The 27718-nt window shown below is 40.4% G+C and overlaps 1 protein-coding gene across 9 annotated transcripts in view; it reads right to left on the bottom strand.

Moving 5' to 3' along the window:
* PER2 (period circadian regulator 2) overlaps window positions 1-27718 on the bottom strand; it is a 65409-nt gene that overhangs the window by 35053 nt on the left and 2638 nt on the right. For 2 of the 9 annotated variants that reach the window (XM_020793175.3, XM_020793177.3), the window contains exons 2-4: window positions 4833-5248; window positions 3285-3439; window positions 1380-1501 (exon numbers count right to left, since the gene is read on the bottom strand). In XM_020793175.3, coding sequence (XP_020648834.3) covers window positions 1380-1501; window positions 3285-3439; window positions 4833-5068 — 513 coding nt within the window. In that variant the 5' untranslated portion in view covers window positions 5069-5248. Of the gene's footprint in view, window positions 1-10; window positions 1348-1379; window positions 1502-3284; window positions 3440-4832; window positions 5249-6788; window positions 6870-7284; window positions 7360-10620; window positions 10789-18328; window positions 18382-26848; window positions 27713-27718 lie in introns of those variants that run through there. The other 7 variants (XM_078389231.1, XM_078389232.1, XM_072995938.2 and 4 more) reach the window with 7 other exon arrangements.

Genomic DNA, 27718 nt, shown 5'->3' with positions numbered 1-27718 from the left:
GAAAAGTTACCTTTTCCCTTCTGATAAACATAAATGCATCTGCTAATATCTGTAGCTTGTTCTGAAAAAAATGTTTTCAATTGCAATCAGAAGTATATTTTATGATGTTGAGTTCAGCTACAGAAAAAGACTAAGGCTGAAATTCTGCTGGGCAAATTCCGTCTGTACAACAGACATAACGTCACTGTTAGCAACAGATTAAACCGACTGAAGTCTTTTTTAAAAAAATTGGGGGGGGGTACATGCAGCTTTGTCTCATTGTGTGTCAACTGTGAGCACTCAATTTTTAAAAAGTATTTAATCAGTGGTAATATGGTGTTCACAACTGTATTATTCTCATTGCACAAGTATAACTGCGCAACAGAATTTTGGCCTGAAGCTCCAACTCCCAGCAAGAATTATTTACCTTAAAACTAAGAGGAAGTTTGTCAGAACTGTTTGAATTTTTAAAAATATATAATTAAAGTTATATCTGATAAAAGATATGAACTTTTCTTACACAGAAAACCCTTAATTTTTAATATTGATTGACTTGTTAGATTAGTAAAATTCACCCAAAATCCAGGACTCTTAACCACAAATTTTACAACCTTTTTCTTCAGCAGCTCCCCTCTTGGTTAGAGAGAAGTAACTATTTTGATCATTACCATTGTTATAGGAATTCACCTGAAATATTTTTCTTAATGTTTAGCTTCCATTGGAACTAAAAGCATTCCCCCCCCCCCCCGTAGATGAGGACGTGGTGGTGCTGCAAGATAAACCACAGAAGCCTGTGCTGCAGGGTCAGAAGTCCAGCAGTCGTAAGATCAAATCCACGCGATGGAGTGAGCTCCCATCGCTTGTCCCAGCTCCCGCCAACCTAGCGGTTCGAAAGCATGCAAATGCAAGTAGATAAATTGGGACCACCTCGGTGGGAAGGTAACAGCGTTCCGTGTCTAAGTAACACTGGCGATGTGACCACGGAAGATTGTCTTTGGACAAAACGCTGGTTCTATGGCTTGGAAACGGGGATGAGCACCGCTCCCTAGAGTCGAACACGACTGGACAAATATTGTCAAGGGGAACCTTTACCTTTACCTGCAGATGAGTGGCAGGACAACAAAGCCAACTGTATCCTAATATCAAATATCTGGGATACATTGAACGAAGCAGAGACTGATGCAGGATCAACTGTGAGCTTCATGTTCAAGTGCGGGTTTCAACCTATACTTCTTGTTTAAATTCAACAGCAATCTGCAGTGACTCTCTTTAAACATGAAGTATACCACTATTCAAGTCAGAAATAAGATGCTTATACATTAAACAAAAATAACTGCTTAAACTTCTAATCCAATCATAAAAGGATCATTCACACATATATCTCCTGGCAAAATACTCACTGCATTCTTCATTATATACTCTGTAGTAATGTTTTCAACATCTTCTACCGTATAGGACAATACATCAAGACCACAGAGGTAGCTCTCCTTAGTCATCATCAATTGATAATATTCTTCATTAGCTGCATTAAAACAACCAATTTGAAATAACTTTCAAAATGTATTGTTTAAATCTACTACAGCAATATTTAGTAGAGATGAAACAACAAAATAATTCAATGCTTTGTATCATTGTATTATTGAAGGCTTTCACGGCTGGGATCCGATGATTGTTGTAGGCTTTTCGGGCTGTTTGGCCACGTTCTGGAGATTTTTCTTCCTAATGTTTTGCTAGTCTCTGCAGCCGGCATCTTCAGAGGACAGGACTTAGTTCCAATCTCCTGAAAAGGACAAAAAGCTGATCCCACAGCTACAAATACTCAGCTATCCCACACATTACACCAGAACACAGAGTTCTAACTCCTATCCTCTGAAGATGCCAACCACAGAGACTGGCAAAACGTTAGGAAGAAAAAACCCCAAACAGCCTGAAAAACCTACAACAACCAAATCCCATATCATTGTGAGGGCTGCCAGGATCAGTATTCAATCAGAATATCGAAGGAGACGGAGGTGGAATTTTGAATCTGTAAAATGGCTTGGAACACAGTGAGGAGAGTTCTCTGCTTCAGTCATTATTGTGTGTTGAGCTGCTGCTGCCCTCCATCTACAATTGCTACCAGCTTGCCTTCACCTCCACCTTAGATCTTTCCTTTCTCCCATTTTAAAACAATTTGTTCCTCTCCCATTTCTTTGGCCTATTTTGGCTGATTGCGGGAACCTGCCATGCCTTCTTGGGATTATTTTTTGGATTTCTTTGATTGTGAGGGGATTCCAACCCCCCTCATTGTTCCCCTGCCTTGGGACATGGAAGGAGGAGCCTTTAAAAGTAAAAGAAATCACCAACATATTAGTGTGACCAGGATTGGGATTGCTGGCAGCAATCCAGCTGTAATTTTTGACAATTAAAGGTTCTCCCTCTGTCCTAAAGCTTTGAAAGTGCAAAAAGAAGCTGCCAGGAGCCTCAGAACTTGCAGGTAGGGATAGGAATCCTTTCATAAGTTCAATTAAATATTTTAAATACTGGATCTAGGTTACAACAACATATTTATCATTTTTGTACATTAACTTCCACACTAAATAGAACCAGGGAGGACATATCATGCTTTCTTACGCTTTAAAAAAGGGAGCAGACTGCTTACCTAGGACTGAGCCCGCTAAACACAATGAACTTTTGCTCCCACAAAAATAGATCAATTGGCTCAAAATATGTTGTTTGCAGATGACAATACTATTGGAGTCAGTTCTTCATTTCATCTTCTCTGGCATGCGGGATTATGCTGTGCTATTTACTTGGGGTGGGAGTCACCGTACAAAAATGGTGCATCAGTGTGTTCATATATTAAGTTAGAAAGCTGATGTGTGGTATAGATTTCTCCACTTCAAACATTACTTCTTGCTTTAAACCAAAGGCAATTTCTGTCTTTAGGAACACTATCTTGTTATCTTTGCTTTAGTAGGCTAACATAAAACACACATACACTGCATTGCACAGGGCTCACTGACAGCTCTTCCAACCATGTGTGTAAATGTGTAAGACAAACACACATTGAGAAATAGCGCACCTATGATTTCATTGTACAGTGATTTCATACTACACAACTACATTATATGTTCACACTAAAATAAACAATAACAAGTACATAGTAGTACACAGAAGAAAAATACATTAGTACCATATTAAGAAACACAATAATTGGTTCAAAACTTGAGTAATTCTCTTCATAAATTAGCTTATTACACCTTGATAATGTACCTGTAATTTCCTACCTCCAATAGTACCAACAGAAATGTGTATACAGTTACCTTTCACTTGCTTAATACTTCTAAGTGCATATTTCAGAGTTGCAAGGATACTGGATTTGCCTTTGATCCTTTTATCAGGAGGAAGATGCCCTTTCAATTCTTGCAGCGTTTTTATCAGTTCCTTCTGGTTCATGGATTTAGAAGTAAATTCACTGCTAAATAATATAAACAAAAGTAATGTTTCAAATTTAATTTGTACGCATCACAGCATTTTCAATGTTAATACTGCAAGTGAATGAAGATATACTGTTCCAAGACAATCAACATCCGTCATTCTTTCTCCATTACTTACTTATATTCCCATCACTAGAATCTCAAAAACATGTGGTATAAAATGTTATTTACCTGTATCCAATAACAATTATTTATTTTAATATTAAAATTATTTTACCCCACCTTTCTCCTTAAAAAGGACCTGTGGCTTAAATCACTGAAAGACAATATTTAAAGCTGAAAACAATGAGTATACAAATGTGGGTTTTTTTTTTTATTTAGACTAGATGCAGCTTGTTATGTTAGGCATCCATCAGTCTCGAAATGCTCTGTATGGATTGCTTGGAACAGCGTCTAGTGTGGCTGAGGAGGCCAATTCGAGAGTGATAATGCCTTCCACACTGAAGACAAATCCAATCTATCCCCTGTCCAGCTCCCTGGTTTTGCTGCTTTTGTGACTTCCTATTTGCCTCGGCCTGCTGGACAAGGGTCTCTTCAAAATGGGAGAGGCCATGATGCAACGCCTGCCTCCAGGCTGAACGCTCAGATGTCAAAGTTTCCCATCTGTTGAGGTCCATTTCTAAGGCCTTCAGATCCCACTTGCAGATGTCCTTGTACCACAGCTGTGGTCTCCCTCTGGGGTGATTTCCCTGCACTAATTCTCCATATAGGAGATCCTTTGGAATCCGACCATCAGCCATTCTCACGACATGCTCAAGCCAACGTAGACGTCACTGTTTCAGTAATGTATATACTTAGTTGCAAGGATAATTAGTTCAATATAAGAGTCATGACAAATTTAAGCTAGCTCCTGCAACAGTAACATAGTTTTCATCTTTGTGTTAGGTACATTTAAAATATGGCTGGTACTGAATTGTAGTGATGGTGGAAGTTAGTTCAGGCAATCAGATCCACAACTATCCTATTCTGAATGGAAGGGACAAACTTAAAAACATTAAGTTTCAGTGCACATAATCAAAAAATAGGGTTAGTCTGAAGGCAACAACTCAGTGTCAGTCAAGAACAGAAGGTTTTGGAGGGAAGGGACACAATTCTCAGTCCTATCTTCCAGCTTTGACTATGAAATTAGCATAATCATCCTTGTACTTGTTCAAAGACAGTAAAGCTGAAGTTCACATTCTCTTACCACACTCATTTCCCCTGAAAGATAAAATCGTCACAGTTCACAAAAAGCAGTTCAATATATTGCTGTTTTCAATAAAAACAGATTAACAGCAAATTTTCAATACCATGGAACAAGTTGCACATAATTTCAGCTATGGAAGTTTATATGATCAAAACTACTATTTCACATGAGAATTATGCAATACCTACCTTTTATAGCAATCTAAGGATCCCATGATCATTACTGTTTCTTTTCCACTGTCTTCATCTTCATTGTTATGAGAATCCTGTCCATTGCAGTAATTTTCATTGGTATCATTTGCACTTGATCCCCCATTCATCTCAATGTCTTCCTGAAGAACATCTAGGTTTTGTTCATTCTTCATTTGAATATCCATGTTTTCTACAATCATTTTACCATTCACCATTTCCAGATAGTCACTCATTTTGAGGCCCTTTTAAGGTCAACGATTCTTGTACTAGAATATTTTCTAATGTCCAGAGGTCAGCTCCTTAGTGTATGAACAGAATGTCTGTTTACCATAATCAGACAGAGTTTATAGTTTCCAAGCCATCTGCATTATTAGCATTCACAAGTTTGAACCTGCAACCTCCAGCTCACACATCTAGGAGAGAAAAAGCAAGTAGAACAAAATATGATGAAAACTGATGAAATGGATTAGTATATGCTATAATAAACCTTTAGTCTACAAGATGCCACAAGGCTTTGTTAATTTTTGAACAAAACAATTTGCTTTTATGTACATTCCTAATTCTCTGGAAAAAGATTTCAAGTCATCACCACATTTTTATATAAGTGTACATGTAAAACATGTTTATTACAGCAGTAATTTTACCAAAGTAAAAGAACTAGCTGGTGGTAGTGCTCCCACTAAGTCTCAACAATCGTTCACATGAGCAACGGTGTCACAATTTATTATTTAAATTCCGGAGGGGTAGATTTCAAGTTTACTTGAATTTTCATTTGTACACCAAGACCCATCAATTGGAATCAGATGGTTTTCATCTGAACACTCCATTCCACCAGTTGGAGCGAAATGCAAAGCTCCGGAGGTGGATGAGTAGTAGAGATGAGACACTTAGTATTAATGCACAGGATAATCATCTTTGTGATAGAGCACAGGTGTGCTCCTTCAACTTTCTGAACTACAATTCCTGGAATTCTCCCAAAATTCCTAGGGAAAGTCTGAGTTGCAGTCAACAATTACAGATCTGGAGACGTCTACATTTCACACACACACACCCAAGATGAAATGCAAGAAGAAAAAGAAGTAGAGGAGGAGGAGCTGCTGCTGCTGATGCTGGGATGCCTCCAGAGAATCAAACTACTTATGGAAGTATCCTCTATAAACACTAATGGATGCTGCGATTACAACTCCCAGAATCCAGGAACTAGGTCTAGCCCCTGCTGGCTAGTTACATGGTTTACCAACCAGCAGCAAATAGGTCACCCTGGGATAATGGGAGTTATAGTGCCTCTATCCATTAGGCTCTAGAGAAGATGCATTACAAAGACAGACTCAGCTGTATTCTAAGGATCAAAGAGATTAAAATAATCCTCTCTTCCAATGTCTCTGTTTTTAATCAGGAGCAGCTATGGAACTCTGCAGGCCTGAAGCGACAGTACCAGGTTACATAGAAGGTTTAAATTTTCTGCTTGCTTCATTTACTCAAAACCTACCCGCCCAGCTGTTATCTGCTTGGCTAGGGAAAAATGCAATGTTGAAAACAACTGAGCTAGTTAAATGGAGATACTGGGAATTAATGGTTGTAATCCTGTTGCTTAGCGTAGTAAGTTGCACAACACTAGGCTGATTCAAGTGGGCCTACCCTACTTGTGCCTTACTACACCAAGGTAAGACAATTAGAATAAGACCATATGAATCAACAGAATTTATGGAGGAGCTGACTCATCAAATTCCCACCAATTCAATGGGCCTACTCTAGTGCAACTTCATATGTTAAGCAACAGGATTTTAGCATATACTGTAGGTGCATATATTCTTTAATTTATGCTACAGCATAAGATTTATTGTTCATATACAAATGGGCAAGGGATGCATAGAAAATTTGACCCAAAGTACTTTCAGAAACTGTTATTCTGGTGGCTAAATATAAACTCCAATGAACCAAGGATTTACGTACCCTGATTTCTCACATACTTTACATTTTTTCCAAACTCCTACAAGCCTACAGATCCTCTTCACAAGAGCAAGAGATGTCTATCTGTCCAGTGGAAAGAGAATTTTGTAGTTTATGGACAAGGCTGTACTAAATGGTTTTCAGTAGCCATATATACATTCTTTCCATCAAGCTATGTATGCATACTTCCAAGCCCTTCCTTACATGCTGAAAAATATTCTGAGCAGTAACAGACAGAGGTCAAATGACGCTATGAATATCGGTGTTAACAAAAATTTATAACCACGTGTTCCTTTCAACTTGCTCATGACAACTAAGGGAGAGAGGGCCTTGCAAACTCCTGACAATCCTTTGACTCAAAAATTGTATAACAACTGTTGTTATGGCTGATGCTGGTAAAAAGTCAAAAATCTCTTCCAGGCACAGAAAAGGATGCCAATGATTTGTGGCTCAATACCAGAAGAGGTTTCAAAACATTCACAGTAGCACTGCTACTTACCTCACAGGAGGAGAGCAGTGTGACCTCTGAATCGAAGGAAGCAAGATTGGCATAGTTATGGTTTGGGTCCTACAACTACAAAATTCAAGTGAAATTAGACTGCAAGCAGAAGAGGAAATATCATTTTTGAAATCTCACAAGAAAAGTTCAGCACAAAAAAATCAGACTTCCAAAATACACCCACGCTGATAGGCTCCTGCTAAAAGGTGTCAAACTGAACTTTGCTTAAGATTTCAAATGAGCAATATAATTCTGGGAGTCCTAGACGGATAAACTTCAAAAGAGTGTACTAGTAACATATCAATGACATATATGCCAAAAATATACTAGTATCTTCAAATAATTGTGCAAATAGGAAAATTCACTAATACTGTACAAAAAGTTCATTGATTGAAAAACTTTTGCTCATTGCAGCAAGTCACAGAAGATAAACCCACTAAATCAGTAGGCATTTAGTGTCAACAATTCCTCTGTATGTTCCATTGATTTAAATGGGTTGACTCTAGATGCAACCTACTTTACTGCAGTTTCAATGCAGTGATTAATTGCACAGAGAGAGAGAGAGAGAGAAAGAGAGAGAGAGAGAGACTTGCCAACATCTGTGAGCCTGCAGGAGGATCTGAAGGCATCTCTGCCAGAGTGCCATCCATCCCAAGGTAAAATGGGAAATAAGAATGAAGTTGAAGAGAAAGGGGCAAAGAAAGGGGGGAAGAGCCCCCTAGTGGGAAGGACGAGAATGACAAGGGAAACAATGAAGGGAAGAACAGTTAAGAGGTGGGAAAGGACAGTGGATGAAAAGGATTTGTGAAGAGAGGGCCAAAATAGAGAGGGAGACTAGATAGATAACTATGTCCTGTATGGAGAAATCTACAGCCAAGGAGCTGGGAAGTTTCTAACCCTGCAGACAAGCTCATGAGAACCCAAGACTATCCAGGGAATACAGTTACCCTTGTTGCCGCTATCACCATGGCCAATGTTAATGGACTTGGAGCCTGTGAGTCTAAGAGGACATTGGGAGCCCTCTCCTAGTTCAAGGGAAGAATGTTTTTTATACCATTGAGTACTGCCAAGTCGTTAAATGTTAAAGTTGATATACAGTAATTACATTTTCTAGATGTTTCCAAAATAAATGTTGTATGTTTGAAAGCAGGACAAGCATCTCCCATTTATGAGCAGCCACCTGTACAAGGGATGGATCAACCAGGCTTGAAAGAACCCTCACATCATTCTTCTTGTTAAGTAAACATGGTATGATTTCACAGCATTATCTAATTAAGATAATGCAAGTATTAAAAATAATGAGCACCTATGAACGTAAGTGCCTTCCACAATTGTTTAATGGCAGACTTTTCACATATGTGGATCACTTTGTAGGAAAATGTTGCTTTATCTTCTGCATTAGGAAGCAACACAGGATTTATTATTATTTAATTTATTATTTAAATTTATATTGACAACCAGGCCACTCTGGGCGGCTAACAACAATATAAGGAGAAAAAAACTTAAAATCATGAGAAAAATAAGTTAATACATAGCAAATCAGAAATTAAAACAGATGACAGAAGGAGGTGGAAAGGGATGGAGTTAAAACTAAAAAGAATTGTTTAATTATTAAACCGAGAAGTTGTTATGCTGGACAGAAATGTGTGAAGCACACAATTTATTTATTTAATTTATTTATTTATTTAACTTATATGCCGCCCACACTACCCGAAGGTCTCTTTATGAGCTCAGCAAATTTGATACAATTTGGTAGTTTTGCAACAAAGATAATACGTTTCACAAGATGAATTGTTGAGACTCTTTAGCCCCAAATTTATTAGTTTTCCCCCTATAATCTTGTTTAAAAGTTTGTTTGTCTTTGTCAATGCCAGAGCAGATAAATATGGAATAATAGTGCACTACTTAAAAATAAACCACAATCTAAATATAAATAAAAGCTAAGCAAACAAAATGTATATTAGAAAAATACACTCTGGCCAGAATCCTACTGTACTTGTGTTTAGGTAAGACTGCTATAACTTGCCACCAATATACCCTTTAATTTTCAGCCCCACTGGGCAAGGCTCCGCCTCTCTTGTGCACTACTGAGTGAGTGCACATGGAGTTCCGTTGCAACCGGAACCAAAGGGGCTGCGCAGAGGAGGAAACCTGCACAGAGGGGGTGGAGCCATATGTCTTAGAGGGATCCTTGCTTCCCACAAATAATTATTGAGGCACTGGGACGTATCTTGGTTGTGTGCTTGGTCACATGCCAAGCTGTGATATGTGCACCTTGAATTTGGTGAGGACATGAGAAAGGGCCTTCTCAGTTACTGCTTCCAGGATTTGGAATGCACTGTCCCTCGAAGCTAGATTGCCCCCCATTTCTTCTTCTTGTGTTGTCAAGCAGACTTTCCTCTTCAGACAGGCTTTTAATCAATATGCCATGTTTATTAAATTTAGATTGTTTAAATTGGTTTTAATACTGACCAACATTTGTTTTTAATATAGTTTCTGTATTGTATTTTAAACCTGTTATTATTGTATTGTTTTAATTGTTATGAGCCACCCTGCATCCTCTACAGGGAGAAAGGCAGCATATAATTAACTATAACAAACCATGCAAGAACTCCCCACTTAAACCTAAAATTCACATTATTGTTATCTCCTTCTGGCATGGACCAATTCAGCAGTATACTGTATGCAAACAGCACCTCTCCCATACACATAAAAGATTGTTCTGTTCTTTCAAATGTTCTGTTTTAACCATCAGCATATAGCCAAATTTAATCAGTTACATGATTACTCTGTTTCTAAGAATTGTGTCAATTATGAAAGGAAATTATTGCAAAGAGATTCACAAAAGTAATATGGGGCAGAATGGTGACGTGGGGAGTAAGTGCACTGCTGCAAATAGAAACTAAATCAAAGTGCAGTAGGTAGCTCCATGACATACTCTCTTCCTTATTTCAGCACAGCACTTCTACAGAATCAGTATTGTTTATTGAACTATCAAAATTTCTCAACACCTCCCTACAGTGTAAATGATTCTGAATAATATGAAAATGTTAATGAATCTTCTTTCACTGCTGTAACTTTCATATCATTATGCAAAACATAAAATATATTTTAATATCAAAACTGTAAACAATTACATTAGTACAACAGTTATGCAGAGTTACCTAAAAGTAAGCTGCCCTTAATACAATGGGACTTACTTCCAAATAAATAAGAACAGGATAAGGTTGTTAACAATTATTTTTGAAGAATGCATATACAGCATTGCTATTTAATTTGAACAAACTATTAAGTGTTAGTTCAACTCAAACTAGCACGGTTACATGCACTCCTTACCTTATATTTTTAAAAGAAAGGTTGGCACAAATGTACATCATGGTCCCTCCCAGTTAGCATAAAAAAACGTGAGGTACCTAGGTCCGGAATGTCCCACATGTACTTATACTTGTCTCTTCCTCTTCTAATGATAATCCTCAGCCATTAGGGTATTTGACACCTCAAGAGCTACAAAATGGAAGAGAAATAACTAGGGTTCCCAGTGATTTTCTCTACAAATATTTCTAGAGCACAAATATGCCACAGATGGTAGGTTATGCCAACCCTATAGCACATAACCATTCAGACTTACATTTACAAAACAACATTGGATGTTTCATATACAGTGGTGCCTCGCATAACGTTTGCTTCGTTTAACGTTTTTTTCGCTTAACGTTTATTTTTTCAGAGTCAGATTGTGCTTCGTATAACGTTTTTCCCTATGGGCGATTTTCACATAGCGATTTTGGGACCATGCTTCGCTTAACGTTTTTGGTTTTAGGTCCCCTGCTTCACTTAACGATGTTCATTTTTTCAATTACAAAAGTGTCTTAACATGTTGAAAAACGGTTTTAAATGCTTGGAATTGTTAGTGCACCTTCTAAAATGTGTGCATACTTAATTTGGCGTTGATCTGACTTTTCGTTAATTTTTTGTGAATTTTTTTCTCCCCCATAGGAAACAATGGAGCTGTCAGATTTTGACAGCTGTCAAAAGTTGGGGGGAAAAAATTCACCATAAATTAACGAAAAGTCAGATCAAAGCCAAATTAACTTTTGCATCCATTTTAGAGGGTGCAGAAGCTAATCCAAGCATTTAAAACCATTTTGACCCTTTTATGACACACTTAAATTTGCAAAAATTGACTTCGCAAAGCCATTGAAATGTATTGAGTCGGCTTCAATACATTCCAATGGAGGAAACATTGTATCGTTTAACAATGTTTCCTATGGGTTTTTTCGCTTAAGGATGCCAATCCGTGCCTATTGGAACGGATTAACCGGTTTCCAATGCATTCCTAAGGGAAACGGTGTTTCGCATAAAGTTTTTTTCGCATAAGGTTTTTTTTTTGGAACCAATTAAAAACGTTATGCGAGGCACCACTGTATTCCAATCAGGTTATACACTACAAGTGGATTTTCAAGTATATTTTTATTTCAACTCTATTTTTAATTGACTCTGGAATAAGAGGCACAGAAGCAGAAAAGGAAAACAGTACATCTTAAGTTATATTTATAACATAACATTTACCGTATTTTTCGCACCATAAGACACACTTTTTCCCCACAAAACAGGGGGGTGGAAAGTCTGTGTGTCTTATGGAGTGAAGAAAACAGATTATATTTTCCTGTTTTCTTCTCCTAAAAAATTGGTGCGTCTTATGGAAAGGTGTGTCTTATGGAGCGATACGGTATATAAAACTCAAAATACATTACAAAAATAGCTCCTAACACATTGCGACTGAAATCCAGGAGAATCACAACTAAAGTAAGCCTATTCACTCAATGGGGATCTGCTGAGTCAACATTTCTGTAAATTATGCTGATTCAATAGGCCTGCTCTAATTGCAGCTTACTACTGGATTTCAGCCAGTGAATGAAACCAAAATTCAAGGACAAATAGCATTTTGGAACTCTCATAGTACAGTGGTGCCTCGCATAACGGGATCAGAGTTTTGTTCTTTTCAGGAGATTAGGTGTTTCCAGGGATTAGGGTGTTTTTTATTATGGGTGTTTTGTTGTGATAAGGGAGTGTGGCAACCCCAGACCTACTGGAGTATCCCACCCTGTAGTTATGCTGCCACCAACCATTCCCTGTAAGGAGTCACACAGACCAGGAATGGATTTTAATAAATAAAAGAACAAGGTTTATTGAAACAACAAACAAGGTAAATAAAAGAATCAGGTAAATAGGATACTGTAACGTGGCATAGTCCTAATCACACACATACAACAGCTTGGTTCCCACTGAACACTTTAAGGTAACGCACAGACCCTGAACCTATCAGTTCTGGCTACCTAGATAGAAACCTGAACCTATCAGGTATGTACTAACTGACAAACAGTTGTACCCAGTCTGACACACAGACTCCAACTCCACTTCTCCACACAAGCTCCAAATATATATACAGTACAGCTCCTCCCCCCTGATGTCCCGCCTTCCACTCCCCATAGGATGGAACTTTCCCTCCAAACCCATGACAGACAGGTACCATCAGTGCTGTATGTGACACCTCCCCTCTTTATAAGTTGTTTTGCAGGGGAAAAGCTACAGTGCTTTTCTCCAAAAAAACAACCAGGATCAAAACACAAAACAGTTATACAATATCATACAATCCCATAACCCATACTTACTCACTCTAGGTCAAACATCTCACTTATGCATTTAAACATTAATATTTGCAATACATTAAGTTACCTTTATTAATACAAACCAAGCCTGTTCAATAAACAGGTACATTTAACTTTTGGTCACCAAAATATACATAGTCCATGGTTTCTTCGCCGTCTTCACTCGTCGGGTCTTCTTGACAAGGCGTCAGCAACACAGTTCATTGACCCTCTGACCACCTTCACTTCAAAGTCAAAATCTTGCAGGTTTAAAGCCCACCTCATAAGTTTACTATTATGGGTTTTCATTGTCTTTAACCACTGCAGTGGTGAGTGGTCAGTGCACAGAACAAAATGTCTTCCCCAGATGTAAGGTTTGGCCTTCTGAATCGCGTATACTATGGCCAGGCACTCCTTTTCCACGGTTGCCAAATGTCTCTCACCTTTCTGGAGTTTCCTACTCAGGTAGGACACTGGATGCTGGTCACCATTTTCATCCTCCTGGCAAAGAACTGCTCCTACCCCGCTGTTAGACGCATCGGTGTAAATGATGAACTCCCGGTCGAAGTCGGGAGCACGCAGCACTGGATAATGGACGAGCGCCTCCTTCAACCTCTGGAACGCCTCCTCACAGTCGCTGGTCCACGGGATGCGGTCATCAGTCGTCTTCCGCGTCAGATCGGTCAGCGGAGTCGCTATCTCGCTAAACCTCGGGATGAACTTTCTGTAGTAGCCCACCAACCCAAGAAATGATTTGACTTTTTTCTTGGTGTTGGGTCTGGGCCAATCACGAACGGCTTCTATCTTGGCCTCTAGGGGTTTGATCACTCCTCCCCCTACTATGTGACCCAAGTATTTTATTTCTGGGCTACCCAGCTGCAGTTTGTTCTCTTTGCAGGGCCTAAGCCAAAGCACTTCCTCCCCTGGGTTAAAGTGCCTCTCCCTGGCTTTCTGGTCATACCAGGTTTTCTGCCTGACCTTCTGAGCTTGCAGGTTTTCTGCTGCTAGCTCTAGGTTTCTCTTCAGGTCATTCATTAAAGTGTCTATGTACGTCACAACATCTTGTGGGTCATCCTGGGTGATCTGCTCCCAATTTTGTTTGATTAAATCAAGTGGCCCTTTTACTTTTCTCCCAAACAAAAGTTCAAACGGACTGAACCCGGTACTGGCTTGGGGCACTGATCGATAAGCAAACAAAAGGGATTGCAGCTTCTGGTCCCAATTGTTTGGATTCTCTGCCAAGTAAGCCCTAATCATGCGCATCAGAGTCCCATTGAACTTCTCCGTTAACCCATTACTTTCGGGGTGATAGGCAGTGGTTTCCTTGTGTTTAATTCCAGATTTGCCATAACCGTTTCATGAGCTTCGATGTAAACGATGTGCCCAAATCTGTGATTATTTCTGAGGCAAATCCCATCCTGGACATATACCCCACCAAGGCATCTGCCACTGTGTTAGTTTCGATATTAGTCAAGGGAATGGCTTCGGGGTACCTCGTGGCATGGTCCACAATGGTGAGAATGAACCGGTTCCCCCTCTTTGTGGCCTTGGGCAAAGGTCCCACAATATCCACTCCTATACATTTGAACGGGGTGTCAATCACAGGCAAAGGGCACAACTTCGCTTTGGTCCTGTCACGGTTATTCCCCTGCCTCTGACACACATCACATTGTTTACAGAACTCCTTGATCTGCTTCCCTATTTCAGGCCAGTAAAAATTTTGTGTGATTCTCTGCTGTGTTTTGTTCACCCCTAAGTGCGCAGCAAACATGTCAGAGTGCCCCCTTTGTAAGATCATGGGGCGATACTTTTCGGGTACCACTAGCTGACTTCTGATCCCATCTCCCCCTTTTGAGATATTCATCAGGGTCTCTCTATATAAAATTCCCTTTTTCTCGCGAAATCTCGCTGGGGTCTCAGGTGTTAGCTGGGTGTCTGTCACCTTTTCAAAACACTTTCGGAGAGTGGCGTCTGCCTTTTGCTCTTGGCCAAATTTGCTGTCCGTGGTTAAGGTTTCTGCCACGGCTTCGGGACTACCCTCACCTGCTTCAACCTCGGGCTCTTCAGTACCCCCCTGAACTGTCCCCGTGGTAGCTTGTGAGCGTGTAATCACTAGCACCCGTTTCACATGTTCAGCCAGGTCATTTCCCACGAGCACGGCTGCTGGCAGAGTCGATGAAATCGCTAGCCGCCAAACTCCCCTCCAGCCTTGAAAGCTCCCAGGTACCTCAGCTACTGGCAGTGAGATCACCTGCCCCTCAATCCCTGCCACCTTCAGGCTCTCATTTGGGATTATATGCTTCCTAGGAATAATGTCTGGATGGCACAGGGTCACCTGGGAACAAGTATCCCTTAGCCCCCTATACTGATGGTCAAGTATTCCTACGTCCACCCCTGCGGTCTCAAACAATTGCGAATCTGTCCTCACTAGTAAGCAGCGCTTGACCTCCACAAGAGGACCATTTTCCCCAGCCTGATCAGCAGATGTAACTGGTCCAGATTGAGTAGCCATGGTAACAGGCTCCCTCAATGGCAAGGAGCTTTGCTCTGTCTGGACACAGAACACAGCTTTTGGCTTGGTTCCACTCAAATCATGAGGCAAATTTCCTTTTAGCTGCTTTAATTTCTCACACTCTGAGATTAGATGGCCCTTTCCTTGACAGAAATAACATTTTCTCCTGTACTTGGAGTCTTTCTCATCTGGTTTTGGTTTTCCCTCCAAAATCTGAGGTCTTGGTGGTTTCATATCCGAGGGCTTCCCTTCAACATGGGCCCCTCCCCCTTGCTGGTTTTTCCCTGGTCCCTGAGAGTACCTGCTGTAGGTTTCTTTGGGCTTACCCACAGATTTCCCCTCAGCACCTAAGGGCTTCCTTATTTGGGAAATAAAATCTGCGATCTCTGCCGCTTCTGTCACCGATTTAGGTTTCCTCTCCCTCACATGGAACTTTAGTTCCCCATGCAGGACTGAATAAAACTGTTCCAGCGCTATCAGGTCTTTGAGCTGCTGGAAGGTCTCTGTCCCCTCCTGAGACAGCCATTTCTCTAGCAACCTCACCAGTTGGGCCCCCACTTGGGTAAAAGTCTGCTCTGGTTTTTTTGTGAGTGACCTGAATCTTTGCCTCAGCTGTTCAGCATTTATCCCATGCCGGGCAAACACCAGTTTTTTAAACTCAGCGAAGTCCTTCAGCAGTTCCACTGGCATCTCTGCATAGACTTCTGCCAGGCTGCCACTGATTAAAGATCGCATAATGGTCATCTTCTCAGTTTCCCTTACTGAGAAGTCCACAAACGCTCTTTCCACGAGGGAAAAGAACACCTCAGGGCAATCTCCCTTGTGGTACACTGGGAATTTCTTCAGGTCAGTTTTAGACAGGCTGCCTTCCCCATTCCCTGGGTTCCCCTCATTATTATTGTTATTCCTATTTCCACTCATCATCTCCAGCTTCTTCAGCTCAAACGCCATTTTTTCTAACTCAAATTGTCTTTGTTTCTCCCTTTCCCTTTCCTGTTTCTCTTCCCTTTCAAACGCCTTTCTTTCTCTCTCTATTTCAAATTGTCTTTGTTTCTCTCTCTTCCTTTCCTCCATTTCCCTCATCCTCAGCTCATGCTGTTGGGCTAGGAGCATTCTTCTGAGTTCTGAGGTCAGTTCTCCCGTGCTCTCATCCTGCACTGAGCCAAATTCCTCCTCAGAACCTTGTTCTCCCTGTGGTTCTCTCACTTCCCCCATTTCTGCCATTTGGCTTCGAGTCAAGGGCATAATCCCCCCAGAACAGGCTGCCTTCAAAAGTCACGCCTCAAAATAAAACGACGACTTTTTTCCTTTTGCCTCAGAAACAGCCTTCTATAGACTGCTGCTGTCCCTCCAGCACCAACTTGCAACTGTTGCCAGGTAGAATCCACCCCCTCTGCTAGGCCTCTCAGCAGACAGGCTAGATCACTGTTACTTCACACAGCTTTGCCTCAGCCCTTTCCCGCCAAAACAGGTTGCCTCAGAGCTCCCTAATCTAGTCCCCCAATCTGAGTTTGCACGTTCTTCCACTAGCCTACCTCCCCGTGAGGTAAGCCTAGAAGATTACCTACGCGCCCTCAGATTTTCCCTGACTAGACCCCCCTTGCTCTGGGCACACTTGCCAAGGCTTTGCTGGACCACTGGACAACTGGACCAGTCGTATCCCACACGCTGGACACCAATCAATGTGGCAACCCCAGACCTACTGGAGTATCCCACCCTGTAGTTATGCTGCCACCAACCATTCCCTGTAAGGAGTCACACAGACCAGGAATGGATTTTAATAAATAAAAGAACAAGGTTTATTGAAACAACAAACAAGGTAAATAAAAGAATCAGGTAAATAGGATACTGTAACGTGGCATAGTCCTAATCACACACATACAACAGCTTGGTTCCCACTGAATACTTTAAGGTAACGCACAGACCCTGAACCTATCAGTTCTGGCTACCTAGATAGAAACCTGAACCTATCAGGTATGTACTAACTGACAAACAGTTGTACCCAGTCTGACACACAGACTCCAACTCCACTTCTCCACACAAGCTCCAAATATATATACAGTACAGCTCCTCCCCCCTGATGTCCCGCCTTCCACTCCCCATAGGATGGAACTTTCCCTCCAAACCCATGACAGACAGGTACCATCAGTGCTGTATGTGACAGGAGATTATCTGTCACTGTGATAGATGGGTGTCATTAATCTTTTGTATGCAGTGATCACTGGCTAGAGTTCACTGACCTTTTTGCAGGCTGTATTTTTAAGGGCTGGGAGTCAGGCTTTGTTGATTTTTAGACTTTCTTTTTTGTTGAAGCTGTATTGGCATTTATGGATTTCAATGGCTTCCATTTTTAGTCTAACATAATGATTGCTGGTGTTATCTTGTACTTCTGTGTTCTGAAGTAGGATTTCATGTCCAGCTTGTTTCAGTGCATGTTCAGCTACTGCCAATTTTTCTGGTTGTTTTAGTCTGCAAAGAACATGAAAGAAACTGCAAACTAAAACCACCGGAAAAATCGGCAGTAGCTGGAAATGCCTGAAATGTGAAGAAGGTGAATTTGGAAGCCATTCCCCCTACATCTCTGGTACTAACTTCCACGCAATACTGTTCCCTATCCACCCAACACTCTGGAGCAAATTGGAGGGAGTGGGGGAGGGAGCATAACTGAAAAGTGTTCTGCTGATGGAAATCTGTCCACGGATGGGAGGCTTTGCTGCACCAAACAGCTTTCTGTCAACAGAATGACCACAACTGGACTGAATCCAATATACTGTACTCATATATTAAATATAAGATTAGGGAAAAACACTTTTTATGTTTTCATTGTAAAAAAAATTGAAAGATTTTGAACACTGAAGATACCTATAGCTTGCTTTATATAACACACCTGTTTCATGGGATTCAAGGCAGTCAACTGCCACTTTAGAAAAGAAGCTTCACCTGTAGCATTAAGAAAGAAAAGTGTAAATTGGAAGTTTTAAAAGATTTAAAAAATCAAATCAAAATTTGTATTAAAATAGGCTTAGATTTGTTTAGTTCTCTAATAACATAGTCCCACAATACAACTCAATCTGAGCCTGGACCACTCCTCACAACAGGTTAATATTCTAAACACCATAATCATGGAATTTATATCTGCCACTTGATACTAGAAATGTAGGCTATTATAAATATTCCCATGCTTCGAATACAATTCAGAACACAACACACAATGCCCTACATAATGCAAAACCCAACGAACTAACTTTTTTTTCTTCAATTTCCTTGATGAGGACTCAAATCTGGAGCATTTGTATCAAGCATTCCCACATCAGATTCCAGGGATGTAATGTTTATAGTCGATTAGGACCAATGGCATATGCGGACATAGACCATATTAGACAACTGGCTGTAATGCCAGAGTTGGGAATTCTATTCCCCACTGTGCCTCCTTGACAGGGGCTGGATTTGACCTTCCTTTCCTATAGTTTTAAGACAAATATTTTAAAACATTTTCAGTCTTGCAGAGCCAGAAGGAGCAATACGGATCATCAAGCCCAGACTATCAAGGAGGCACAGTGGGAATTTGAACTCCCAACCTCTAGCTCTGCAGCCAGATAACCAAACCACTGAGCTATCCTTCTGGATTATCCGTCACTACACCACTCAGACAGCGAATGTTCTCTTTTACACTGCAACAGCTAATGGCTGACTTTATGCTGTTTCTTTAAAAGAGGTGCAAATGCTTCCGTTGAAACATTGTTAGTTACTTTGGTGACACTATATAAACAATATGTCCCATCACTGGCTAGAGGTACACAATGGTGCCTCTCTTAACGACGTTAATTCGTTCCAGCGAAATCGCTGTAGAGCGAAAACGTCGGAAAGCAAAAATAAAAAAACCCACTGAAACGCATTAAAACCCGGTTGGTGCGTTCCAATGGGCTAAAAACTCACTGTCCAGCGAAGATCCTCCATATGGTGGGGATTTTCGGTGCCTGTATAGTGAGGAATCCGTCCCTAAGCACAGTGGGGAGCCATTTTGAGCACCCGGCGGCCATTTTGAAAACCCGACTATCAGCTGTTTTGATTGTCGTTATATGAAGAATCGGTTCCCGAAGCAGGGAACTGATCTTCGCAAAGCGAAAAAACCCCATTTAAAACATCAATTTGCGATCGCAAAAACATCGTCGTAAAGCTGATTCGTCATAATGCGGGGCAATTGTTAAGTGGGGCACAAATGTACATGGATATAAGATCTTGTGACTAGAGATGGGGGTATTCGTATACGAATATCCCCACACAGGTGGCGTTAATGATGGTCCAGCCCCATGGGGCCAGATGGTCCACTCACCAATCCACTGTGGATGTGGACAGCATGATTCTACGAATGGCTCCGCAGCGCGCAATCCGCTTGTCATTCCTAGCAGGAGGTGGGAGGACAAGCCTCACTGCAAGGTCCAAGAGTGGTGAGTGTATCGCGCACTGAGGAGCCATTCGTAGAACCATGCTGTCCGTGTCAGATCAGTGAGTGGACCGTCAAGCCCCATGTGGCCGGACTCTCATTAATGCTACCTGTGCAGGGATATTCGCATCTTTATATAAATACCCCAATTTCTAGTTGTGACTGCTTTCCTCAAAAATAATAAACATTATGCATATATAAAACAGAATTTTTAATTTTAAAAAATGCGAAAGAAATAAAAAGATTCAGTATTACAAGCTGTCACATTCTTTATCCTATACCCATAACCCCTTTTACTGTACAGTGGTGCCTCGCTTAACGATTGCCTCGTTTAGCGATGAATTCGCATAACGATGTGTTTTTTTTAGAAAATAATATGCACCGTATAACGATGTTTCCTATGGGCGATTTTCGCTTAGCGAAGTTTGGGACCATGCTTCACATAACGAATGCGATTTTAGGTCCCCTGCTTCACTTAACGATGTTTCTTTTTTCAATTAAAAAAGTGTCCTAGAAGGGTCAAAAACGGTTCTAAATGCTTGGATTCGTTAGAGGACCCCTTAAGTCATGTGCAAACCTGATTTGGCTTTGATCTGACTTTTCGTTAATTTTTTGTGAATTTTTTTTTTGGCCCATAGGAACCAATGGACCTGTCAAAATCTGACAGCTCCATGCTTTCCTATGGGGGAGAAAACAATTCACCATAAATTAAGGAAAGTTCAGATCAAAGCCAAATCAGGTCTGCACACGACCTAGGGGGTCCTCTAACGAACCCAAGCATTTAGAACAGTTGCTGAGTCTTCGTTAATTTTTTGTGAATTTTGTCTTCCCCCATAGGAAATAATGGAGCTGTCAGATTTTGACAGCTGTCAAAAGTTGGGGGGGAAAAATTCAGAAAAAATTAACGAAAAGTCAGATCAAAGCCAAATTAACTTTTGCATCCGTTTTAGAGGGTGCAGAAGCTAATCCAAGCATTTAAAACCATTTTTGACCCTTTTATGACACACTTAATTTTGCAAAAATTGACTTCGCAAAGCCATTGAGATGTATTGAGTCAGCTTCAATACATTCCAATGGAGGAAACATTGTTTCGCTTAGCGATGTTTCCTGTGGGTTTTTTCGCTTAACAACGGCAATCCGTTCCAATTGGAACGGATTAACCGGTTTCCAATGCATTCCTATGGGAAATGGTGTTTCGCATAGCGATGGTTTCACATAGCGATGTTTTTTTTGGAACCAATTAACATCGCTATGCGAGGCACCACTGTATTTTATTTTTAAAATTTAACCACATTCAGTTATTTACATACCTAGATAGACGCTTGTTTTGATATAAGCTTCAAAGAAATTGTTTCTGTTTCCTTACACAAAAATGTCCAACTATAACTAGGAGCATGCTCTTACTACATGCAACTCAAAACTCTGTCCCACAGCTCTCAGTCATAATTCAGTTTTTTCTGCACCTTTCTCACCGACACACACACCTTATACAGTATACAGAACTGCATATCTCCAGCTAGAAAACAGCACTGCATTCAAAAACATTCTTCTAAATTTCTCAACTGCTTTAACTGTCTCTTTTGGCACACATTCAACCTACAATTGTTGGTCAAACTCCAGTCATGGACTATCTGTGCAGATACAAACCTACTTACAAAATACATTTACAGCGCAGAATCATGCATCACCACTTTTTTAAAAAAATCCTGGAATTCAGACTTGATTATGAAAAGCATTGTACACATGAAGACTAAAAGAAGACTAAGCATGAAATGGGTTGACTCAACAGAAGAAGCCACACCCTTTAGTCTGCAAGATCTAAGCATGTCTGTTAATGACAGGATCTTCTGGAAGTCAGGAATTTATAGGGTCATATCTGAGAAGAAAACAGCACATAACAACAGACTGCTCACTATAGTAGTAGGCCATTCATCAAAATCCAGGTTAAAGTAAGGCACAAAACTCATTTTCTTTCTATGACTAAAAATGGCAAAAGATCAAGAAAAGACTGGTCATGAAGAGATGCCTAGATTTTCCTGAGCTCTGCTGTGTTCTACCAAGTCAGCCAGAAATGTGAGACTTGACCTTTATGGCACTGCTCTCAGCTCTTCTGACATACTCAAACCCCCATTAATATGAACACCCAAGGAAGAAATATAGATTATAAGGCTCACAGTGACTTGGCTATGTGCTGCTGCACTATAATTCCTATCATCCCTCACCACTGGCTATGCTGGCAGTGGTGATTTTTGGTAATTAAAGATTTCTCTAGCCCATCTCATAGCCCCCAACAAAACAGACTTCAAGAAATTCTTGGCACTTCTGAGGGAGAAACTGAAAATAATCTATTTCCAAACAATTGCCAAAAATAATGATGTCATCAGTGTTATGTGGCATAACTTACAGGATTTCAGCCAAACTCTTTCTGACCAAACTGTTTAATCCTTGTAAAATCTACACTAGTAATGGAACAGGTTTTATAAAGAAATTGGCTGTACTAATATACTGCTATTACATGAGCTGTACAGAAAGATCAACTCAGCTTATTATTAGAAAACAAATGACTTGTCCCTCCAGAGCAGTAAAGGCTAGCTTCATACAACCTGTTCACTAAAGAAAATCCATACCCTTGTCTTCAGAGCCAGCCGATCAGCTGTTAAGCGGGGAGAGGAGGGGGCAGGAGCGGAGAAAAGCACAAAATGGCTGCCAGGCTCCCTTGTGGGTGTCGGCTTTTATCTGTTTGCTGCTCTTTTTCCTGCAGTTCAGGGGCTACCAAGGCCTGGTAAGTGACTTTCTTTTATTTATTTTTAAGTTTCTGACCCTTTTTTCCCCTCCAGAAGCCTCTAAGGGGAGGGAGGGGGCACTTTTTTCCTGTTCGTAACTCGAGGGAAGTTCGTATGTCGAGTCCTTATTTCCTATCGGGTGGGTTCGTAAGTTTAATTGTTCGCAAGTAGGGTATGTGGGGGAAACGTTGGGGACCACTGCTTAGAGGGATACAAAAATAAAGTTTGTAACCGTGGCATGGAGCAGCTGTACAGTACAAGTCAGGGTGGATACAAATCAATAATTTCTTTAAATTAAATTGATTTAAATCAATTATTGTGATTTAAATCAAAGCAAACCTGGTGCAAGTTATGTAGGAATAATCCAAATGATTGGCTGCAAACACATTATCACAGCATTCACCACCACACCCATGCAGTGTTAGATTAGATTACACTATATTCAGTAGCTGACAGCATTGTTTATAACTACAAAAAATAACGAAGTTCTTTCTTCATAAGGGACAGTATAGATGATCGTACCACCAGACACATTTTAGTCAGACTAAGGGACTAAAAATAAGGGAGTAAATTAAGAAAAACATAATACGAAGAAAGACAAGAATGCCCAGCAAAAATAGGCAATCATTTGACTGAAATTCCTGAAAATAGAGCCTTACGTTGTTTGGAGTCTTCTGTCCATGAAAAAAATGCTCAACTCTTCTTAGATCCTAAGCTGTAATTTTAAATTATATTTTTTAGTTCTATGCTTCATTTTCTAGCAAAAAAAGATTCAGAAAATTCCATTCTTGTCCTTCTAGGCAGTGCAGCAACACTGTTGACTATAATTCCAGGCAACAGGTACAGTTACATAAATGACTGTGTCATAGGCAGAAATACACTAGCCCTGTTTAAAAGAGACAGAAACCAGAAATATAACTTATATACCCCCTAAAGCCATTTACCTGAGAGTATCCATGTGCAGTTTACCTCGAATAAACATAGCTAGGATCAGACTGCAGAACTACAAATTATCAAAACACTAGGTTCAAGCACTCAGAAAGGCTTCAGCAAGCCAATGTCCCTTACCAATTTTTACAACTCATAGTAAATGAGAATTACTCAGTACAGTATATCTTGAACCATCTTTGGATAGTACAAGGATGCTTTGACATAAATTTCTTCAACATGCTAATATCCAAATGCTTTGATATAAAAGTTCTATATCTGAAAAACATGCACATACCATCTGTCTTCCCTTCTAATCACTGGTCATTCAATTAAGGACACTACTCCTGTAGTATAACAATTTAAACAACTTCTCAGAAACACACAATTTAATAAAACTATTGAAAGCAATCCTCTATACAGTATATGATAGCGCTTCCAAGCATTTCTAACATTATATCATGCTGGAAGAAAAAACGAATTCTTTTGCTGGAGCTGAAAAACTGAACTGATTAGGTTTTGTTATTTCTCATATCCAGAGACTGTTTTTATTCTCAGGAGTCATGAATTTACTGTTACTGTTGGTGGTGAAGAGGCTGATTCTTTGTAGCTCTTTTGCCCCAACAGTTAGGGAAAGGGATGTGGTGGGGGTAGCTCGGAGCCAGGAGGCTAGCCGGGTGCTTGGCTGCTCGCCCCTGGCCGCAGCGGAGGCAGCGGAGCACCAGGAGGCTTGAGCAGGCTAGGTTTCTTCGGCTGCTCACCTCCCACTTGCTCCTAGCCGCCCTCTGCCATTTGAATTTCCCGTCATCGGCCCACAGAGGGTGGCGCAGAGCAAGTGGAAGGCGAGCTGGGAGGCGAGCGGCCAAAGAAACCTGGCCAGGCTCAAGCCTCCCGGCTGCGGCGATCACAACAGCGATGGAAGCCCAGGAGGCTTCAGACCGGTAAGGTGCTAATTTTTGAAAATGTGTTTTGTTTTGTTGGGGGGGGGGAAATTGAGGGTTGGTGTTGTTTTGTTTTTGGTGATATTTTTTTTTTGCAGTCCCAACGTGGGACTTGCTCCAATGTTTATTTTTGGATTTGTTTTTTAGGAGGGGTTGCAGTCCCAGCGTGGGACTTGCAGTGTTTTTTTTTTTTTTGTAATTTTTTCTTCCCCTGGAATGCATTAATCGGTTTTCAATGCATTCCTATGGGAAATGGTGCCTCAACCTACGAACTTTTCGACTTGCAAACACCGTTCCAATACAGATTAAGATCATAAGTCGAGGTACTTGTCAGTGAAGAACACATAGCATGGTCTCTATTTTCACATTTATCACCAGAACTCACCACTAGAGAGAACCACAGACCATGCTATGAATATTTGTAGTGAAGAACACATAGCATGGTAATGCATCTGAAAATAATTTTTTCTCCCCTTTTACCATACTATGTATCTATCACGCTTGTTATTCTCCACAATTTTCAGTATCCACAAGGGCTTGGAACCAATTCTCAGTAGATACAGAGGGTTATACTGTACTGTATATTAGCTGAAATCCTGCTTCTTCAAGTTCTGCAATACAAAGCTGATGATGTAATCAGCCAGGAATATATGTTGGAAACGTAACACTTCCCTCTCCTATCCTTAGAAATGTCCCCCTATTCTGAACAATTCCTTGCATTGTAGGGAACCCATGGCAGCCACAAGATAGCAGGGAGAAATGTTGAATTTCCTAAAATTGTCCCTGCTGATGACATCATCAATTTTAGGCCACAGAATTTACATGAACAGGATTTGAATTACTGTCAGATAATACAGTATTAGAATGTATAATCCTCATTCCATAACAAAATCTTAGAGCTATAAAAGATTTTAAATATAAAATACCATCACTTAGATCTGCTTTAAAACAAAAAGCATTTTAATAATAAAAATCTGATTTAAATTTAAAACAGTTTCTTATTTTAAATAAACTCATTTTTATTCACCCTTAGTATGAACACAACACTATATACTTCTCAGATAATTAGAAAATGTAAAATACTATTTATTATCTTTGCATCACAAGAGAATTACAAAATTATACTCTAATTCGACATTTAATCTATTATATTATGTGTTCATTAAATATCAGGACACCTTTATATAATCAATTCTAAGCTCATGGCCTCTCTATTAAACACAACTAATCTCAGTTACATCACCTCACCATTTTGCATTTTAGAAGAACAAAGCATTTAGGAGCCCCTATATAAAATTAACATAGCATACAACCAACTAAAAGAGAAAGTTTACAGCAGCTAGATTAAAGATTTCATCTCTGACCAATGAAAATGCAAGTGCAGCATTAAGGGTAAACAATCATTCTATCCTACCACCTAATTCCAGGCTCAAATGATTAGAGCAAGCCACCTGGCAACCCCTGTACAACCTATCTTAAATCATACCCTTTTCCCAAACAAGCACAATATGCTGTACAACATAAAGTTAGAGAGCTCCTGTCAGGTGCAGCGACTGCTGCTAGTTTAAAGGCCATGCGGAAATTAGTTTAGAGACCCAGTGCTGGCTTGAATAGAATAAGCCTGGTATGGTTGAGTCAGTCACTCTCAACATAATCTTGTACATGCCTAATGAGACGTAAAGGCCATTCAAATCAACAGGATATTTTGTATAGGGCTGAAGACGGTTAAAAATCTGTGCATAGGATGCAAACTCACTTACTCTTTCTAAATTTTATGTATACACCTATTTCTACCCCCTCTAATATTCATGCATTGTTCTAGACAGTATGTGACAATTAAAATATTACATTACCAAAAGAATTACAATAAAATTCACTACAATGCAGATACAACAGTTTCATATTAATATATTTAAAAAATCACACTACATATGCAAAAACCAATCACATAATCCTACTTTTCTAAAGTTATTAAAACGGTCCAGTTTTTGACATCTCCAGATCTTTTCATCAGGGAAGATGCTGCAAAAAGTAGGTTGTAGGGCATACTGGAGGGAGGGGTGAGGAAGACAGGAGTTAATGTTGAAGTCATTGTGTCTCTGTGTCTACAGGTTTGTAGCAGACTGGTGGAAGAAGGTTTCCCAGACAGTCAAATAGGTTCAACAGGTGATGACACATACTTATCACATGAATCCTACACATACACACACACATATATCACATTCATAGCCCCATTCAGCATACCCAGTGCTGAATTCACTATGGTAATAGCATGATTACCACTTCTTATATGTAAATAAGCCACACCTTACCTTATTTTTAAGTAAACTGAATCTCCAAGAACTTCTTTGTGCAGCATATGATGATGATGGCACCAAACTGGAACAATCACTGGGTTAAGGCCCTAAAGAATTCCAATAGACCCACTGCAGCTAATCAGCATCTTCCCACTCCTTTATTAGGGTTTAATTTGAATGTCTGTCGATCTCTTCCCACTCTCTGCATCCACGCTATCATGCAAATAGTACAGGCCCCGACCCCACCCGACCCCACTCCCCTCCATCTGTCTTTTGTGAAGAGACCTGGAGTCCAAGAAAGCTTGCACTTTTTTGTGGGGGTGCCCTTAGGTCTGCTTAACAGAGGCATTTCACTAATAGACTTTGGATCCTCACTGCTTATGACCAACATGGTTGGCTCTGGTTTTCATTCCATACCTCAATCTGATTCCCAAGTGTCTCTACTATCCACCCCCTGCATTTTCAACGCCGGGTACCGATCACCACATTTACACGGCTTACTTTACTTTATACCCCATCTTTCCTGAAAAGCGACAGTATCCCATTTATTAGGGACCCGTTTTCAAAGGGTTGGGTGGGTTCCTTAGAGCGCCCCACAGAACCGGTGGTCAATTTTGTAAATCCGGAGGAGAATTTTGAACCTGTTCTAAACCTAAAACGCAACACCCTCTTGAAGAGCCAGCCACTTAACGCAGGAAAACAGAGTAGAGCCCCTCTCATCTACCTCTTTCCTCCTTTATGTAACACGTCCCTTTCTAGACGGAGTATTTCCTAAATGGAAGAAAACACACTCGAGCGACCCCCGGTATCCTTTTGCCCGCCCGACCCTCCCGATCTCCAGAGTCCACCTCCCTCCCTCCTGAGGGGACAGCGACCTCTCGCCCA

Source organism: Pogona vitticeps, chromosome 3 (assembly GCF_051106095.1).
Source record: "Pogona vitticeps strain Pit_001003342236 chromosome 3, PviZW2.1, whole genome shotgun sequence".
NCBI lineage: Eukaryota > Metazoa > Chordata > Lepidosauria > Squamata > Agamidae > Pogona > Pogona vitticeps.
Note: the sequence above shows the minus strand (reverse complement) of the source record. Positions and strands in the feature narration are given on the sequence as shown.